Below are 19658 nucleotides of genomic sequence, written 5' to 3'. Positions count from 1 at the left end.
TCAAATATTATCGTGTGGTTAGTCTCAGTATATGTCCAATTAGTTTTAATTAATAATAATAATACTAATAACAACAATAAAATTAGCAAGCATAATAAACAAACAAACAAAAAATATGACTGTCCATTATTTGGATGGGTGCAATATAAAAAATTTGTTTGTTTGTTTGTTAATTAACCTTGCTAATTATTTTTTTTCCATTGTTGTTGTTGTTTATTACAGCTATCGGTATATACAGTATATGACTGACCACACGATAATTACTGGGCCATCAACAGGGAACTACCCCTTAAAGATAAAGATTGACCCCCCATTGACCGCAAACTAACCCCCCTCCCTACCATAGTGTATTACATCACCGATAAGATAGGACACCAGGAAAAAAAATTAGCTTTGAAAATTTTAATTTTTACTTTTTTTTAGTTTTTTATTTTCAAAGCTAGTTTATTTTTCTCATAAATAATTGTTTTTGTCGTTGTGTTTTTAGGTTAATGTTTTTGCTAATTAATTAAAACAAAATAATTAAAATGTTCAAAAATAATATAAAATAATAGATTAAAATAATATTAGTTATTTCAAAAAAAAAAATCTGATTAAATATTTATAAATTTTAAATTTATATTTAGTTAAGTAAAAAATTATAATTAAAAATTAATAGTAAGATTAAAAGTAAAATTCAAAGTAAAAATTAAATTTAAATTCTAATTAAAATTTAAAAGTAAATTAAAACTTAAAACATAATTATTAATTAATCCGATTAAATATATTCAATATATGATTATTAAAAATATATATTTAAAAAAAATATTTACAACAATATTATTACTTATTATTAGTTTTTTTTGGATCAATTATTTTCGGTTATATAGCGACCACTTGCGACAGCTATCGGCTGACCAATATTTTCGGGCACCGTTGACCAGTGCCTGATTGGCCTCGCGACTGCTGGCCGTAACAAACAGCAGCGCTCGGCCATCGCGACCGCGGAAATTACCGTCACGGCTGACAAGCCGTACCAAATCCTGGCCATCGAGTGAACTATCAGACCAATCGGTGACCAACTGTCTGACCACTTCTAGCGGATCGCAGTCACTGGTGGTTTCCAGACCACTGATAACCGATTTGCAATCGTCGGACCATTTTTTATGTTCCGGCGAACACTCTATCCATTCGATACCTGTGACGGGATGACGACTACTGGCCTCTAGCAGGTCATCCCTACGCTGGCGGCTATCGGTTGTAACCAACAGTTTGATCCGACCGTCCGCTTTGGCTGTCCTGATAACAGCCGTAACATAATCTCGGGTCACCTGATTGTCGGCCCAGTCGTCAACTATTTTCCTCACAATTTCGGTACAGTTATCATCGTTTTTGGTGTACAAACCTCTGATAAATGCCTTCAAATCGCTTGGTTTATCCGATTCGCGGAACGGTAGCCACGAAATCTTGGGTTTACTCTTATCTTGTTTTAATAGATAACGTTTAGCTCCGGCTATCAACCGATTATTACTGTCAACACTACTGGCCGTTACTATTAGACTACCGTTTTCCTGGACTAATGTACTAACTATTAGTGAATTCGGGTCCAGTTTCTGGTCGTCCCAATCGGTAACCATTTTGCGGACCATATCATCGACACAATTGTTATCATTACTAACTGATAGTCCAGTGATTATCGATTTGTTTGTCTCATATTTTTCTTGATTATTATTATTAGTAGTCTTATTATGATTTGAATTGTCGTTTGAATTGTTATCCATTAGTTGGACATTGATTTTCCTACCGAAACAATCTTCACCATTGCATCGTTGTATAGCCCGTTCCGCATCCTGTTTGCAGGCAAACCTGATCCATGCCCTACCGTTCCCATATTTTGTAGGCTTACCGCCACAGTTGCTAACCAATTGCGATAGACGACCAAATATCTCCCGTTCCTGTCTATCGTCCGGCAGATTAGTAACTCTCAGATAGGCTTTTAAAACACAAATAATTAAAACTAAAATTATTTTATCTAAATTTTTTTTTGTATATTAATAAACATAAATTTTGAATCATTATTAATTTAAAATATTACGACTAATTAAGTTAATCAATGTGTATATGTGTGTGTATTTATGTGTATATATATATGTGTGTGTGTAAGTGTATGTATATATATATATGTATGTATGCATGTGTTTTTGTATGTATTTTTGTATGTATTTTTGTATGTGTTTTTGTATGTGTGTGTGTGTATGTATGCTTGTGTGGGTGTCTAATATAAGTGATATATATTTTGTTTTTATAGATTAAACATAATTGATTTTATTATAAATTAAACATGTTTAATATGACACGTAAGCATTAAAATAAAAAATAAAAATAATAAAACAAAAAAAATATAATTAATTAATTTAATTAATTAAAAAATAAGACAACAAATAAATAAATCCATAAAAACCTTTATTCAATTTTTTTGCCACCATTTTCCTATCAATCGGATCGGCCGACTGTATAACCTTATCGTAACAATAGGATTCGTCAACCAAATCAATTAGACTCTGGGAATAACTACCCGATCCATATAAGACAACTACCCTTAATTGCTTAGTTAGGGCACGTTGTATACAATTGGAAAAATTAATATCACCAGTTATAATAACCAATAAATTACCATGATGATGATCATCATTATCATTGGATTGATCAATAAATTTATCAATTGAAATTTTCAATTTATCATCAGCAGCATTTTTTGCTAGACTATCAACGTGTACAATGGTTACGCCCATTAGATTCAAACCATCGGATACGTGTTTGTCTAGTTTACGTGCATCGCACGCGCTTAGAAATTCACTGGGATAACCGTATTCAGGGTAAGTTACCTTGATAAATTGTCGAATCGATTTGACTACCGATGATGGTGATTTTGATCCAGGTACTGGACAATTTTCAATGTCCCAATAGATACCAAGTTTAAATTTTGTATTATTATTATTAGTAGTAGTAGTAGTAGTCGACGCCATTTTGTTGTTAGCATTTTGTTTTGTCTTATTTTTAGTTTTCAAAAATGATAACATTATTATTATTAATTAATTAATTATAAAATAAAAATTTCAAATATTTATATATTTAGTTTAATATACACTGTATAATAAATAAATAAAATCAATTTTTTACTTTTAATTATTATTTTTTAAAAATAATTTGTATGTTAATGTTGTTAATGTTAAGAAACATTAAGTCAACATTAACTGATTATAAATAATAATTAATATTTTTGTTTTAATTAACAGTAACCGCCCCTTTACATAATTATTATTATTGCATATATAATCAAATAAAATTTGCAATAATTATAATAAAAATTATACAGTATTAATATCTATTATAATATAATATTTTATAAATATTTACTGATTAGATATATACAATTATACTGTTTATTATCAGGGTTAAGCAAGGTTTTGGATTTTAGATGGGTGGGGTAAACAGGGGTAAAATTTACAAAATTCTCGAAAAGTCTTGGGGGGGTAAGATTTTTATTGCATTTTTAAACGGCAATTTTTCCAAAAATACAAAAAAAACTTAAATTTTAACAAAAAATAAAAATAATGTATTTAATACTTAAAAATAGTTGATAAAGGGATTAATGATACACTATGAGTTTTTTTAGTATTTTAGTAATTTTTAACTTTTCAAATAATTAATTTTTTAAATAATACAGAATGTTTATAGTTTATAGATATATATTTTTATTTTTGTAATGTTATTTTTATATAAATACTCACTGAATACTAATTATAAAATTGAAATTATTATTAAAAACCTTGTAATATAAGCATTTATTGTTTTATTAACTTGTTAAACTATCTTAAACTTATATTTAAATTGGAATATAATTAATCTTTTCAACAAAAGATAAATTTTTACTTTTTTAGTTTAATATTTTAATTAAAATTATGTAATTTTTTAGTTGAGTTTTATTAGTTATTTTAACTTTTTTTTTTTTACTTATTTTTAATCAAATAATTAGATACTTATAAATATTATAAAACATAAAAACACTTACTAAAATAATATCAAATAAAAATTAAAATTTTTATAAATTTCAAAAAAAAAATTATGCGCTTTCGGCGCCGAAATTTTAGGGGGGGCTCATTTCTCGTCGTTTTTAAGCGACAATTTTTCCAATTTGGTCAAAAAGTCTGGGTAAGTAAAATTTCTCGATCTTAGGGGGGATATTTTGGCCTTACCTCCTACCCCCTTACTTAACCTGGTTTATTATAGAATATTAATCTATATAATATAAATATTATGTGTTAAATGATATATATATATATAATATATATTAGATAACAATATAGATTAAATGTTTTATTTCCTGTTTTAACATAATTTATTAAATTATTTAATAACATAAATCATATTATATATATATATTATTTATGTTATATATATTTAAATATTTAGTTTAATATATTTAATTTTTTACATTTTATTAATTAATTTTTTAAATGTTAATGTTTTTAATGATAAACAAATAAGTAAACATAAACTGCTTATAGATAATAGTTAATTAATGTTTTTTATTTTAATTTACAGTAACCGCCCCTTACATAAAGTTATTGCATAAATAGTCAAATAATATATGCAATAATTATAATAAAAATTATATAATATTATATAAAAATTTTTTTTTAAATATTTACTGATTAGATATATTCAACTATAATGTTAATTTATATAATGTTATTCTAAAAATTTTTAAATTATCACATTAAAATGTCATTAAAAATAATTAAATATTAATTAGAAATGTACAATATAATTATAAATTTTATGGTATAATATTACTATATAAATAAATAACTTAAAAATTCAAAGTCTTAACTTTAAAAAAAAAGAATATGTTATAGATGTATATTTTTAAAATTATAAAAAAAATAATAATTATATTTAATATTATTAATAATCTACTGTAAGTATAAATTAATAATAATGATGGCATAGATTGACATATTGGCTGACATATGATTGACTGATGAACTGTTAGGGACAAGTAGCCAATTATGACAAACATGTTTGAGTCCGGTATAGACTACTGGGTCTATACACACTCGTCTATCGGTAATCTAGCAAAACGTTGCCCTATTCTCGGTTCCCGACAAACTCTATAGACCTCCTCCTCCTCCTATATGGTACCTCCATTACACCTTGAATCTATTATAAATATATATATATTAATTGCATAAATAGTTAAATATATTTAGTTATAATTCAAATAATTAGTTTACTAAACTTGATTGTATTATATATTTATATATTAATATTTTGATAATAAACTAAATTTTTAACACAAAAAAATATAATCTATTTTTTTACTGATTTACTAATTATTAAAATCAAAAAATTAAAACAAAAATATATTAATAGATTGGAATTTTATCATTTGGGTTATTATAACTGATTAAACTGATTAACTGGAAATTAAACAAACCGGGTATCTATAGGGTCAACACTATTTGGCGTTGTTCACATATTACGTTCGCACTTGAGGGGAGGGGGGGTTAGCCAAAGCGAACTTTTGTGAACGAGGGGAGGGGAGGGGTAGAGACTTTAAGAACGTTCGCATTTAGATAATATCTTATTTCTTGTGGTGGGGGGGGGGGGGTAGCGGTTAGGGATAAGCGAACGTAATTTTTTTAAAATGACTACATGCGAACAATTTGCGAACATAGGGGAGGGAGGGGGTCTAGATTTCTTAAAAAGTGCGAACGTAATATGTGAACGACGCCTTTGATATTTTACATGAATTATTGGACAAGTATTGTGTAGTACGAGTACCCCCGACTGTGGGTGCAAACAAATTCATTGTTTCGGTAGTCCGATGTCGGGAACTGTTAGTCGAATCCATACATATCTGACCAAATGTATCGATAGTTATTCGTTCCAATAATATGACCCGTTTTTATCGATTGTACTATTTATACACAATAGTTGACCATTGAATAGGCGAACATTTTTTTTTTTTTTTTTTGGTTACTGTTTACTACCTGTTACTTTAATTTATTAGTTTTAGTAAAAAAATAACAATACAAAAAATCAAACAATTTAATTTAGTTTTTTATTTATTAGAAATATTAAATACCGGTATATAATAATAATAATAATAATAATAATAATAATAAATCGTTAATGGCACCTCATTCAGTTATTAAAACTGATATTCATTGAAGGCCCGATATATTACTACTATAGGCTAATGTATTTTTTAAAGAGAATTTAATGCAATCGACGCCTTAATCGAAGCAACCCTGGGCTCGAACCCACAACCCTTCGATTGTGAGTCCAATCCTAGGCTCCCTGAGTTACTGGGCTTTTTCTACTATAGTACTTGTTTGCATTAATAACATCTTATTCATGATTAATATATATATTATTTTTGGTTAGTATAATGTTTGGCATCTATAGTAACATCAACATAACCGTCCAACTAATTTTTTATCATGTTTTTTTTTTTAAATAAAATAATTGTTACAATAAATTTGCTAATCATTTACACAGCTCATCAAATCATTATCTCAGTTTCAATCTAATAACAAATATTTAGTTTACAAAAAAAAAGTAACATTTCTATTATTTATAAATAAATTTATAAATAATTATTAATAGCTAATGTTGAGAGAAACAAAAATCTTTGTATAATATAAATTGTGTAATTATACCGGATTATGGATCAAAAATTAAAAAAAAAATTTATCATTTTTACAACTCTAATAAACTCTGATAATGTTTTTCATGTCTACAATAATATAAACAAAATTTTTTTAAATGTTTTTAATATATTTGATAAGAAACGCCTGACAACAAAAATATTTATATTTTTGATAATAAATATTATTTCATAAATAGTTATAAATATTTTTTTTAATAATTCATTATCTACCTTTATGATTGTTGATTAATATAAAATTTAATTCTTTAAAATTAAAAATTACTTTATAAATTATATTAAATGATTAAAAATAAAATATAATGAATCAAAAAAAAATTAATATACAATCAACAGTTCTATTTATTTAACAATATATTTATTTTATTATATTTATTTTTTATTATATTTTATTTATAACATTATTTATAATGACAATTAAAAAATTAAATCATAAATTAGTTTTTATAATAAACTATATTAAACATAAATAACTAATTAATTTTTATTATTAAATAATAATATATTTATTTAATTTGACATTTTAAGAAACTCCTTATAGACTATATATATTAATTCTATGTATTTTTTAAATTTTACCAAGTTTGTATTAAACAACAAAAATAAGGTATATAAAATTAACATTAATATTTTGATTTTTATATAGAAACTATAAAGAAAATGGCGTTCAAAATACAGAAACAATTTGAAAAAATTTTAATAAAACAAAAATAAGATAATAAATTAATATTAAAAATTTTATGGTTTTATAAACATATACAAAATGGCGACCAAAATAAAAAATTTCAAATTAAATGTTTAAATTTTTAGATTTTAATAAAGCATTAAAAATAAATTATATAGAATTAGTTTAAAAATTTAATTGTATTGTATTTATTGTAAATATAATTTATTTCTTATTTTTAACGCTATATGAATAAAGTTGTCTTTATTTTGCTATAGTTAGTCATACTGATAGATCATTTTATATCTCATATGTCTAAAGTTAAGTTTATAATATTTATTATCTATTTTTTTCTATCGTAGGCTATAATTCAACTAACTATTTACACAGCTATTACGACTAATAAAAAATATTAAAAACTTTAATTAATAAAAAAAAAAAACGTCTGAACAATTCAAATATTTATATTTTTCGGATAATAAATTTATTGCATAATTACTAAATTATATTTTCATTTTCAATGTCATCGGTTTTATACTATTGATATTGAAATAATTCAAAATATACCTGCATGATAGTTGAAAATATATAATTTCTAATATAATATAATATATAATTGAAAATTACTTTATAAATGTGATTAAATGATTAAAATTTTTAAAAAATATTTTTTATAATACAAAATCTACATTGCTATTGCTATTTAATAATATTTTTACTTTATTATATTTTATTATACACTTTAATATTAATATAGAACAACAATGAAAAATTATTTTTTTTTTGACAATAAACTATATTAAATAAAAATATCCAATAAATTTTAATTATTAAAAATTATTAGATATACATTATTTTTTTTAAATAAACACCATACCAAGGTTAAGTAAAGCGGATAAAATGGGTTAATGTTTTTTAAGTTTACTAGTTTTACTAACTTTATTCATTTAAATTTCTAATATGGTTTCTTTATTTTAATTTATTATTATATATTATTTTTTAACTTTATTTAATTAATTATTTTAGAGTTGAATATTTTTAAATAAATTAATTTTATTTATTTTTTTTAATGAGTTTGAACGTGATTTTAACTATTTTATATATATATATTTTGAATATTTTGAAAACATAATAACACTAAAATAGTATGAAAATAAAGTTAGAATTTTTATAAACAAAAATTTTTAGATGTGTGGGTCAAATTTTTTTTTAGTGTACTATATATTTATTACAATACTTAAATTAGTTTTAAGATAATAAACTAAACTTAATAACAAAAAAATAAATATATAATCTATTTTTACTTTTAATGACAATTTAAAAGTATTACTAAAATAATCAAAATATTAATTAATTTTATATCATTTTTTTTTTTAAATTAATTAAAAATAATGTATCTATAGATTGGTATATCATATCATTGGGTTAGTATAACGGGTAGTTTACAGTGCAAATCAAACGAACCGGGTATCCATAGTGTCAACACTATTAGGTATTTTACATGAATTATTGGACAAGTATTGTGTACTACCGGTGCCGTCACCGGTACTAACAAATTCATTGTTTCGGTAGTCAGCTGTCGGGGACCGATAGTCGGCCCAACATATCGGGCCAACTTCTCACTAGATTTTCGTTGATCACCGGTTGCATAGTATGTTACGTCCTGTCGGAGCTGAGCTTTCAATGTCATCGGTTTATCCGATTGATTGTCAATAAAACAATGGATGGAAATGTTTGTACCGATAGTATGACCCGTACTATCGATTTGGCATTTCATAAACAATGGCTTACCATTGATTAGGCCAACAGTTTTCTGGTTACTGTTGACTACCGGTTGCTTAAAATTTTATGACAAATTTAATTAGCATTTAATTAATATGTTTTTTTATAAAAATATTTAGTTTACCGACAGCTCCTGTATGGACGATAGTGCCGGTGAGTTGACAACTATGGGTACCCGTGACCGGCCATCACTGCCACAACAGTCGGGATTCCTGATACGGGCCTCAATCCAGTACCCGATATAACCGTATTGGCCCTTAAATGTTGACGGAAGGCCACTGTTTAATATAATAGACGATATAAAAAGTGAATGATTAAGTTCATAATAAAATAGATAATTATAATTAATTTGTAAATAAATAGATTATATAAATATTATTTTTTTTAATAAAAAATATGTTTAATACTATTATTGTTTAATAGATTATTAATAAATACTTTAAAGTTATTATAATTAGTTTATGAAAACTATATATATATATTATAAAATTACAATAATAACAATAATACTTAATAATAATAATAATAATAATACTTAAAATAACAAAAATAATAAATAATTTTTAATACCCGGCCGGCAATAGAAATGAAAAGCCAATGTTATGCTGACCCGGGCTTAGTGTCGATGGATTTACTAAAAAAAAAAATTAAATAAAAATAATTATAATTATATAGCAATTAATTAATTTTTGACTAACTATCCATAGATTTTATAGTTAGCAAAAAAAAAAGTATTTATTAAATATTTATTTTAGAAAAAAAAACATACCGTTTCCCGGATAATACTTGAGCTTAACACACAAATAGTTGGCCGTATAGTAAACAGTTTCCGTCCGAGTAATCGGTTGGCCATCCGAGTCCTGGCCATCGCTAATCTGCCGGTCCTCTGACCACTCGCATCGGGCTTCGCCTTTCAATTTGACCGATAGTTCCGACAACGATATCGGGCTATCAGTATATACTAAACACTGGCCACTAACGGTATCGTTGGGCCGGTAGTCAATACCCGGCCGATCCAAATGTATGTCCACTTTGGTTACACTGCAACCCATTTTTTATTAATACAAAAAAATATATAACAGTTAATTATCTGATAATAACTAATAAAATCTGATTTTATATGTATATAATTCATATAAAAACTGTTTTTCAATTATAATATTTAAACACATTTTTAAAAAAAAAAACATAAATTGTTTAAATAATTTTTTTTTTGTTTTTTTAATTATCATATATAAGTGTAATATTTGTATACAAATAAAAACATTTTTATGTTTTTTTCGTAATGTATATTACTGTATAAATATAATACCATAAAAATTGTTATTATATTATTATATTAAATAACTAACTGACTCTCTATAGTAATTATCAATATATATATATATATTAATATATGTACTAGTACATTTACAATGTGTTATTAATATTATTATTTTATATTGTTGTACATTATATAATATAGTTTTTTTTAAATTTTTTGTTATAACTGTTATAATAAAAAATAACTTGAATTATAATTGTAATGATTATTATATAATTTCTTTTTTAAAATATAACTAAATATAATGTATAACTGTATGTTTAGTATTGATTCAAATCTAAAAAAAATCTAATCTTAATATTTATGTTAATATATTAATTAAAAATAAAATCTAATACTAAATTGTTTTATTTATTTAATTTTATTTCCAGGAAATCTATTTCAATCGATAAAATTTATTTATATAAAACTAATTTATATAAAAATTAATAGTGTATTAATATTATTATTATTATATAATAAAATTAATAATATCTCAACAATATTATTGTTTATTTGTTGCTATGTGTTAATCAATAGCAACAATAAAACATATACACAGATGAAAAAAAAAATAATTAAGAAATTAAAAACATATTAAATTAATTAATAAATATAAATTTTAATTTTTTACAGAAAAAAACTTATAATAATAATATATATAAATGGCATATGAAACACAATATATATATATATATATATATATATTAAGTTTTGTAAATATATTATTTATTTATTTTTAATTTTTATTATATTTATTACCATTATTATTATTTGGAATATTCMTATAAAAATTATATTAAACTTAAATAATCATAAATTAAACTAATATTATTTTTTTAGATTTTTTAATCTTAAACAAAGTTTATAATGTATATAATAAGTTAGTTATTGTTAGTTAAGAAAAAAATATCAATTATTTTCTACAAAGGAAACAATAGAAAAAAATTTGAATTAATTATTAATAAATGTTTTTATTATTGAAAAATAATAATTAGTAAAATATTATATATATATATATATTTTTAATAGTATTGTCAAGTAGATCAAGTTTTTTTTATTTTGAATTAAAAACAATACAATAATATGTGTATATTATTAACAAAATAAATTATTTTCAATATTAATAAATATTTAATTATTTACTAAAAAAATAATAAAAACAATTGGTGTTAAGCTGTACTATTATATATTTATATACAGTATATATATATATATATTTATTTATTATATATATTTATAGAGTAACATAGATAACCTAAAATTAAAATTATTGTCAAACATTTGTTAGTTAATAATTTAAAAAAAAAAATATTATTTTAACAATCAGTAGTACACATATAATTTTAATAACACAACCAATTGCTTAAATAATTATTATAAAAATATTAATTAAATAATTATTATTTTTTAAAAATAAATTTTTTATTTTTTAAAAAAATGTACGAAAGAGTGGCACCAAATTTTTTTTGTAATTATAATATATTTGATGAACCTAGACCATATCAATTTGATCATCAATTTGTTAGACAATTAGGCAATTTTACATTTTCATCAATTTTATTTGTAAATATTAAAAATTAAGTTTTTTTTTAAATAACTAATTAATATTATTTTATTTTTCAAAAAATTTAAATTATATATATTATTTTATTATTTTATTTTTTGTTAATTAAACAATAGAAAATTGGTAATAATTTAAATTATATATGTGGACCATATTTTCAAATTGTCTATGAATTGGTTAGACTTAGTAATTATGGGTAAATATTTACTTAATTAATTAATTACTTTTAATAATTTTAATTTGTTTTATTTAAAACTTATTATTAATATTTTTTATTAAAATTGTTTATTAATTTAAAATAAATAATTAATAACTTTTTTTTAGTGCAATACCTATACAACTTGATTATAATTTTATCAATTGTTCAAATTGTAATCATTTAAATTCACATGAACTGGCTCAAAAATATGCAATAAATAATGTAAGTTATCTATTTAAAATTATTAAAATTATTTAATTTAATAATAATCTATTAATTTTATTTTTTTTAATATAAATAATTAGTACGTTGATATATTGCTTGATACTAATACATTGGATAATAAATTGATTGAAAATTTTTATTTTATATGGCCATTGAAAATGTTAAACTATGCAATTGTTGGCAGTTTATATTTATCAAATAAAACTAATAAATTTGATGCCATTGCATATATTTTGGATAATTATGTATTTAATATGTTTTTTATTTTTAGTATTTAAAATATATATATATATATATATATAAATTTATATTAAGATAATATAAGATAATTTAATATATTGTAATTGTGATATAATATTTTTTTTATTTAAAGTATATATATTTAGTATTTAATTTTGTTTGTTTATTTAATAATTATATTAATATATTGAATATATATATATATACATATACTATATGTATATAAAATAAACTAGTTATAATTTTTATAAATATATACAAATTTATAAATATATACAAATTTATATATATATATACTAATTTATATATATACAAATTTATAAATATATACTAATATATATATATATATATTAAAATAATATAAGATATTATTATAAGATAAAATAATATATTTATAAAAGTCATATTTAATTACTAACTGTTTTATTTAAACAAACAAAATAAGTTAAATTTTTAATAAAAATTATATAAATAATCATGATGATAGATTTTATAAAAAAAATTAAGTTCTATATTGTAATTGTTATATTATTTTTATTTAAATTATATATTAATATATATATATATATATATATATATATTTATAATTTCCAAAAATAGTATTGGTTGGGCATTTTGTTGACGATTATAATTTTTGCTATTATCAATAAAATTTATTATAAAATTAATTTGAATGGTAAAAATGGTATTAATAGGTAACTATATATTTTTTTTAAAATCGTACATTTAATTAAAATAATTATATTATTACATTTTAAATTAATATTATTATTATTTTTTTGTTGTTGTTGTTGTTGAATAGCTCTGATGTAAAAACAACAACAATTTGGTTACAATTATGGACAGTATATAATGCTTTAGTAGCTGATTGTATGTTTAAATAAAATATTAATTTTTATGAAAAAAATTAAAATTTATTTTATATTAAAAATTAATATATAAATATATATTTAAAAATTTATTTAGTTAATCTAAATCTAGATATGTCTGTATATTATTATATTGTTTTTGGTATACTATTTATTGGGAAATTTTTTACATTAAATTTACTAAATCAGGAAATATTATCAATATATCTAACAAATCCATACGAAACTATCGATTCATATGAAGATATTTTCAATAGCGATCGTAATCTAGATATCTATTTATTTATGTCATATAATGGTTTAAAAGTTTATCAGGTATAATTTTAATTATTTTATATATATAGTATTTAATAATAATTTTTATATATACTAATTTATATATATATATACTAACTTATATATATATATATATAATATTAATTTATATATATAATAATTTATATATATATATAATAATTTATATATATATATATAATAATTTATATATATACTAATTTATATATAAATACTAATTTATATATATATACTAATTTATATATATATACTAATTTATATATATATACTAATTTATATATATATAATAATTTATATATATATAATAATTTATATATATATATATACTTATTTATATATATATACTAATTTATTATTATTATTATTATCAATAATTTCTAGAATAAGTCGACACCAATTGAACGACAAATAATAAAAAGAGCTAAAGAATCGAAATCATTGAACAATAACTATATATTAGGCGATCTAACTATGAATAGCCTATTAAACAATCAATTTCGGCAACTAATAGATAATGTGGAAAAATATCAAAAACAATTGATGATTGTATCGTTAAGTCATGGAAATCCTAGTGTTTTGATGCAAAATCGTAATCATCGATTGCATATTTCCCGGGAAATTTACCAAGATAGAAGTTCCGGTCATATATTATATAAAAATATAACCGATCGTAAACTATACAAACATTTTAGATATCTGTATGTATTTTCTATATAATTTAACGATAATTAATTTGGGAAGTTAGTGGGAATTTAGATTGAATTTAATGGAAATATAGTGGGAATTTAGCGGGAATTTAGCGGGAATTTAGCGGGAATTTAATGGAAATTTAAAGGGAATTTAATGGGAATTTAATTGGAAAAACTATACAAACATTTTAGATATCTGTATGTAATTTGTATGTAATTTGTATGTAATTTGTATGTATATTGTATTTGTGTTTTTTATAGGGTTGCCAAATAAAATCATGGGTAAACCCTTGATAAAAAAAATCATTAGTAAATTAATAATAACAGAAAAATTATTATTATTATTATTTAAAGTATAGTTTTTTATATTTTTTATAAAATAAATAAATTTAAGTATTGTAAAAAAAATTCACAATTTCTTAATAACAAAAAAAAACTGTGAAAAAAGTTTTTTTTGTGAAATTTTAAAAAAGTAGAACAAAACTTAAAATTATATATTTTAAAAAAATGTGTTTACAAAAAATAAAAGTATAATTTAAATAATAATAATATTTTTTTCAAATAATTTTTTAAAAAAATGTTTTTCTAGATTTTACTCAAATATTTTTATTTATTTATTTAGTTGACAACCGTTGAAAACGCATACATTATATTATATTTAAAAAAAACAAATAATAAATAATAATTATTATTAGTTTTTTTTGGAAAAAAAATTTATTAATTAATTAACTGAAAATTATTTAAAATTTTTGTTTTAATTAAAAAAATACTAAAATAGTATAACTCAAGTACGTGAAACTGACATTTAAAAAAATAAATAATTTTAACTTTGCTAAAATTTTTCACACAATTTCTTAACAAAAAAAAATGACTCATGAATATTGTGAAAAATTAGTGAAACAAAACTTATAAATTATTAAAAAAATAAAAATAAATAATAACTATAATTATTTAAGTTTTTTTAGAAATAATTATTTTAGTTATTTAGAAATAATTATTTAAGTTATTTAGAAATAATTATTTTAGTTATTTAGAAATAATTATTTAAGTTATTTAGAAATAATTATTTTAGTTATTTAGAAATAATTATTTAAGTTATTTATAAAATAATTATTTAAGTTATTTATAAAATAATTATTTAAGTTATTTAGAAATAATTATTTAAGTTATTTAGAAATAATTATTTTAGTTATTTAGAAATAATTATTTAAGTTATTTATAAAATAATTATTTAAGTTATTTAGAAATAATTATTTTAGTTATTTAGAAATAATTATTTTAGTTATTTAGAAATAATTATTTAAGTTATTTAGAAATAATTATTTTAGTTATTTAGAAATAATTATTTTAGTTATTTAGAAATAATTATTTAAGTTATTTATAAAATAATTATTTAAGTTATTTAGAAATAATTATTTTAGTTATTTAGAAATAATTATTTTAGTTATTTAGAAATAATTATTTAAGTTATTTAGAAATAATTATTTTAGTTATTTAGAAATAATTATTTAAGTTATTTATAAAATAATTATTTAAGTTATTTATAAAATAATTATTTAAGTTATTTAGAAATAATTATTTTAGTTATTTAGAAATAATTATTTAAGTTATTTATAAAATAATTATTTAAGTTATTAGAAATAATTATTTAAGTTTTTTAGAAATAATTATTTTAGTTATTTAGAAATAATAATTTATTAACTAATTTAACTAATTTATTGTATTTTTTTATATATATAATATTTATTAATAGTATTACTCAAGTACGTGAAACTGGCCATTGGGACAGGTGGTGTATGGCCTGGTTTATCTATTACCGTGATACGTTTGTTAGTTTTGAAAATTATGATAAGCCCGATCCATACGAATTTCAGGTACCCCTGGACTCTATACGTGTAGCTATCGGTCCCTATATGACACTAATGCCGATTGTTATCATTGTATTTGTCATTGAAATTATCATAAAATTAAAAAATTATCTTTTAATAAACTATTATTAATAAATCTAATTTTATCATGGTTAATAACCGGTATAAACAGTATAAACTATAATATATATATTATTAATTAATTAATTAAAAAATGTTTTATATTAATACTACTAACACTAAACAATTAAGATTATTTAAAAAATCAAGATTTCAATTATGTTTTTTTTAAATTAAACATTTAATGTTATCAAAAAAATTATTTTAAATGTAAAATATTATTAATTATCTAATCTAATATTATAATTTTTTTCATAATGGTTAATTATAAACTTATAATATATATATATATACTAATTTAGTTAAAAACATATTAACATATATAGTAATTGTATGATTTTTTGTTTTTGAAAATACACTATTGCGCAATAGTTTGTTATTTTTAATGATTAAAATTAATTAATTAATATGTTTATATTAACACTACATCAACTTAACAATTAAGGTTAATTTTTTTTTAAAAAAAACTAGATTATATATGTATTTTAATTAAACATATATGATATATCAACCTTTTAACGGACGGATAAATTATAACAAATAATATAAACAATACATCTATCGATCAAAATGGGCATCAATTATGTTACTAATTAAGAAAATTATATTTTTTAATTTATATATGAAATAATACCGTAATAACTCAAATATATATTTAAACTATCTTATAAGCAATCATATTACCGTCTTCCCATACTTAACTCATGTTTTTAAAATTAATACCGTATTCCCATATTAAAAATAGTTTTTTTTGAAAAAGTACCGTATTCCCATATTAAAAATAGTTTTTTTGAAAAAGTACCGTATTCCCATATTAAAAATAGTTTTTTTGAAAAAGTACCGTATTCCCATATTAAAAATAGTTTTTTTGAAAAAGTACCGTATTCCCATATTAAAAATAGTTTTTTTAAAAAGTACCGTATTCCCATATTAAAAATAGTTTTTTTGAAAAAGTACCGTATTCCCATATTAAAAATAGTTTTTTTGAAAAAGTACCGTATTCCGATATTAAAAATAGTTATACGGTAAAAATTGTGAAAATCATTTAAATGTGAGGTTATACGGTAAAAATTGTGAAAATCATTTAATGTGAGGTCATACGGTATAATCTAATGATTTTATACAATTTTTAATTTTTGGTCATAATTTATGGACAAAAATTTTTAATTCAATGTTTTGTGGTCCGTCCGCTGAATGGGGATTAGAGAAAAATAATTTAATAAATTAATAAAACTATTTTTAAAATTTTTTAAAAATTTGTTGTCTTTACTAATATTTTTTAGATATTTAACCTGTATATAAAAAATAAAAAATTAATTAATTAATTATTAGTTTAATTATAATTAATTTTCAAACTTACCCTTTATTTCATCCACTATTGCGTTAACCAGACGTTGTCCTAATTGGGATCTAATTGTGAATTTGTGTCCAATTTTTTTACTAATTTTACATTACTTTATGAGAGGGCATATAAATAGCTCTCAAATGACCCCTTTATGACAACAATTGATTAACAAATAACATAAATATTTAATTATTTAGTTTATCCGTCCGTTAATTGGTTATCCACTGTTAGGTAGATTTATAATATGTTATCAAAAAAAAAATAAAAAAATAAAAAATAATTTTTTCAAAATGTAAATTTAATTCAATAAATAATTGACACACAAAAAAAACATAAACAGTTAGTATACAGTTCAAAACATAGGGGGGTTAGGATAACGGGTAGTTAACAATTCAAGTTTAAGGAACCGGTACTAAATATATTGGGGATTCAATTATCGGACAGTTAATCAATGGTACCAATGCTTGGTTTTGTCGGCACTGTTAGTATCAATGTTTCCGTATAATGTTAATTATTAATTTATAAGTATTAAAAAAATAAATAATTATACTTAATTTATAATATATATATATAAAAAAATTTAGAAAAAAAATAATTATATTATTTAATTACATTTAATAATAAAATTAATTGTAAATTGATTTTTATTTGATCACATTAGTAACAACAAAAAAATAACATAGATATTAATAATTAAATAACTAATTGACTGTTGGTGTGCATGTTATTAAGGGRTGGGGTGGTGGGAGAAAGGGGGGGGGTTATGATATTTGGGTAGATTTGTTTAAAAACTTTGATAAAAAAATAATATTATAAGTTATCAAATAAGATAAAAAAAATTATTTTATTAATATTTCCAATAATTTTAATTTCAAAAAAAAAAATATTTAACTAAATTATATTAAATAACAATAAAATTGTATTATTTTTATTTTAAATTTATATTATTATATTATATTAAAATTGTATTGCATAATTTTTATTTTAATAAAATGAGATTTTTTTATTAGTTAACATTTATTTGTTTGTTATAAGTTTTTTTTCTCATTTATAAATAAAAAATATTTTTWAATATTTTTTTAATCATATTATTAACAACAACAATAAAAAATAAAATAAATTGAAATTAAATTGCGTTTTTAGGCTTTTATATAGTATAAATTATACTCTATATTAATATTAAATATTTTTATTTTTTAAATTAATTAATTGTTTAGAAAAAAAACTTAACCCAATTTTTCATTAATAATTTAATGAATAGTTTTATATTTACTAAAAATAAAATAATATAAATTATATTATTATTAAACAAACTGATAAATTAGTTTTTTTAGAAAAATTTATATTATTATTATTAATATAAATTATTGAATTTGTTATTTTATATTTTTTTAATATAATATTTTAATTATTTACATTTAAGGTGTTTTGTCGAATAGTTTATTATTTTAATATAATAGAAGTTTTATATTAAAAATATAATAAGTTTTAACAAATTAATATTTTATTTACAAATATATATATTGATAATATATTTTCAAATGTTTTTTGATGTTAGTTGCTAAATATATGTTGATGATAATATTAATAATATTAATAAATTAAACTAAAAAATATATTATTATAAATAATTTAATTTTATAATTAAAAAAATCATATATTTAATATATATTATATATATTAAATAATTAATTACTATTTTTTTAAAAAATAAATAAATAATTTTTTTAAATGTACGAAAAAGTAGCACCAAATTTTATTTKTAATTATAATATATT

General features: G+C 20.2%; 2 protein-coding genes across 2 annotated transcripts; both read right to left on the bottom strand.

The window, feature by feature from the left end:
- Nucleotides 1-848: 848 nt before the first annotated feature.
- On the bottom strand, nucleotides 849-3019 carry LOC128966470 (uncharacterized). The gene is made up of 2 exons (XM_054313323.1): nucleotides 2441-3019; nucleotides 849-1972 (listed from the first exon to the last, which is right to left on the bottom strand). Exons 1-2 carry the CDS (start codon nucleotides 3003-3005, stop codon nucleotides 852-854), a joined length of 1686 nt encoding a protein of 561 aa, XP_054169298.1. The 5' UTR covers nucleotides 3006-3019; the 3' UTR covers nucleotides 849-851.
- Nucleotides 3020-8796: 5777 nt separating this feature from the next.
- On the bottom strand, nucleotides 8797-10213 carry LOC128952963 (arrestin domain-containing protein 3-like). The gene is made up of 4 exons (XM_054298445.1): nucleotides 9931-10213; nucleotides 9732-9795; nucleotides 9286-9439; nucleotides 8797-9216 (listed from the first exon to the last, which is right to left on the bottom strand). The coding sequence occupies exons 1-4, from the start codon at nucleotides 10211-10213 to the stop codon at nucleotides 8797-8799; spliced, it is 921 nt and encodes a 306-aa protein (XP_054154420.1).
- Between the last annotated feature and the right edge of the window lie 9445 nt (nucleotides 10214-19658).

Source organism: Oppia nitens, unplaced genomic scaffold (assembly GCF_028296485.1).
Source record: "Oppia nitens isolate AA-2021 unplaced genomic scaffold, nextdenovo-longstitch-racon4-pilon3 scaffold11_pilon_pilon_pilon, whole genome shotgun sequence".
Classification (NCBI taxonomy): Eukaryota; Metazoa; Arthropoda; class Arachnida; order Sarcoptiformes; family Oppiidae; genus Oppia; species Oppia nitens.
The sequence above is the reverse complement of the archived record's forward strand: the minus strand, read 5'-3'. Positions and strand labels throughout refer to the sequence as shown.